General features: G+C 32.8%; 1 protein-coding gene across 1 annotated transcript in view; it reads left to right on the top strand.

Annotated features, from left to right (window-relative positions):
* The window catches only part of LOC110019609, a gene marked incomplete at its 3' end in the record, with an annotated part of 41,772 nt that extends 40,640 nt beyond the window's left edge, over positions 1–1,132 (top strand). Inside the window, exons 4-5 of the mRNA XM_020717343.1 lie at positions 19–84; positions 1,004–1,132. Of these exons, the coding sequence (XP_020573002.1) occupies positions 19–84; positions 1,004–1,132 (195 nt within the window). The remainder of the gene's footprint in view (positions 1–18; positions 85–1,003) is intronic.
* Positions 1,133–1,504: the final 372 nt, after the last annotated feature.

The raw sequence follows: 1,504 nt of genomic DNA, 5'->3' as shown, positions 1-1,504 counted from the left end.
CCGTCGAAGCCGCTGGAGTCAACATACATCCACACCTATCGCTGCCTCCGGATCCGGAAATAATTCCTCCTCACCGTTTAACAGGTGAGATTTGTTGAGAATGTTTACATACAGTGATTAAATCATGTGTTTTGGCTAGTGATTTTTAATCCTACAGCCATAATGATTTCCTTTCATTTTGTTCCGGTTTTTTTTTATGTTAATGCTTTAGGTTTGCCTGGAGCGCAGCTTCTAGTGCATTACTGAGTCTTCAGTTTCATTGAACAACACCTTCTTAAGAACTATTCGACTAGATTTAATACTAACTACTATTGAATTGACAAAGAATTAATTAATCTATTTCATGAGTTAATTATTTTGTAATCAGGAAAGATTAAGGAATTAAAGTTATGGTATAATTAATATGATCTAGGTTATCCTTAGTTTTTAGTTGGTTATGCTTATTGTAGATAGCACATGCATCTATATGTTTATATGGTCCATTTATTGGTTTTATTTTTCAAATTTATTTTGTTTTTGTCCTTGCTTGATACTATCCCTTTGCATTTAGGATCCTAAGGGTATATTGAATTATGAGACCACACATTGAGATATATATCAAATATACTCTTCTTTATTAGGCTTGGAACGCTTGAAAATTTCTTTAGTTTTTTTTTTCCCAACTTTATCTGTATCATTCGTGTGCATTTATCATATAATAACTGTCATTCCCACTGTGGTGGTTGGTAGATGTTTTATGTTAGCTCGAATTCTATTGGTTTTTCTACTAAGTGTATGTGCTACTCTCTTTTTTTTTGTTCATTCATGTATAGTTAGATGTAGAGGATTAAACGAGCAAGTTTCAGAATGCAGTTATTTATTTTGTTTTATTTTCTTTTTATTTTCATTTAAACATGAAGCTGCTTCGAAAATAATACATTTATGGTCTCGTGTTTCTTATGTTTCGACGCTAATATCTTTCCCACATTTCTTATGATATTTTATTTGCTTGATGAATATGCAGCACTTGGATAGTCTATCGGATGGCTGTGGCTGCTTCTGGACAGCTAAATCTTGATGAGTCCCCCTCTTGGGGTTCTCGTGGTGTGGATTGCTTTGAGAAATTGGAGCAGATTGGTGAAGGGACTTATGGGTTAGTTGTATAATCTCAAAGCTTTCTCATTTTTTGTATGCTTGTTCTTCTTCCTCTAGATTTGGATGAGAAATGTTTATTAATTCATCCATTGGCTGGTCATTGGATTTTATTTTTATTTAGAGGCATTTACTTACATACCTCACAATTCTTTTGCATTTACGCATCTAACTCCTAAACTTTAATATTTACATTCATAATGCTCAAATCTTTAACATCACATCAAAAATACCTTTGCTAACTTTTAAAAGTCAAATGTGCCTTAGAATGCATAGGCTTAGCACCAAGATGTTATAAATGTGAATTTCAAACTTTAGGTGTTAGATATGTAAACTCATAAGAATTGTGGGGTAGATATGTAGATTTCCCTTT

Source organism: Phalaenopsis equestris, unplaced genomic scaffold (genome assembly GCF_001263595.1).
Source record: "Phalaenopsis equestris unplaced genomic scaffold, ASM126359v1 Scaffold000064, whole genome shotgun sequence".
Taxonomy (NCBI): Eukaryota; Viridiplantae; Streptophyta; class Magnoliopsida; order Asparagales; family Orchidaceae; genus Phalaenopsis; species Phalaenopsis equestris.
This window is presented reverse-complemented; position numbering and strand designations above follow the sequence as displayed.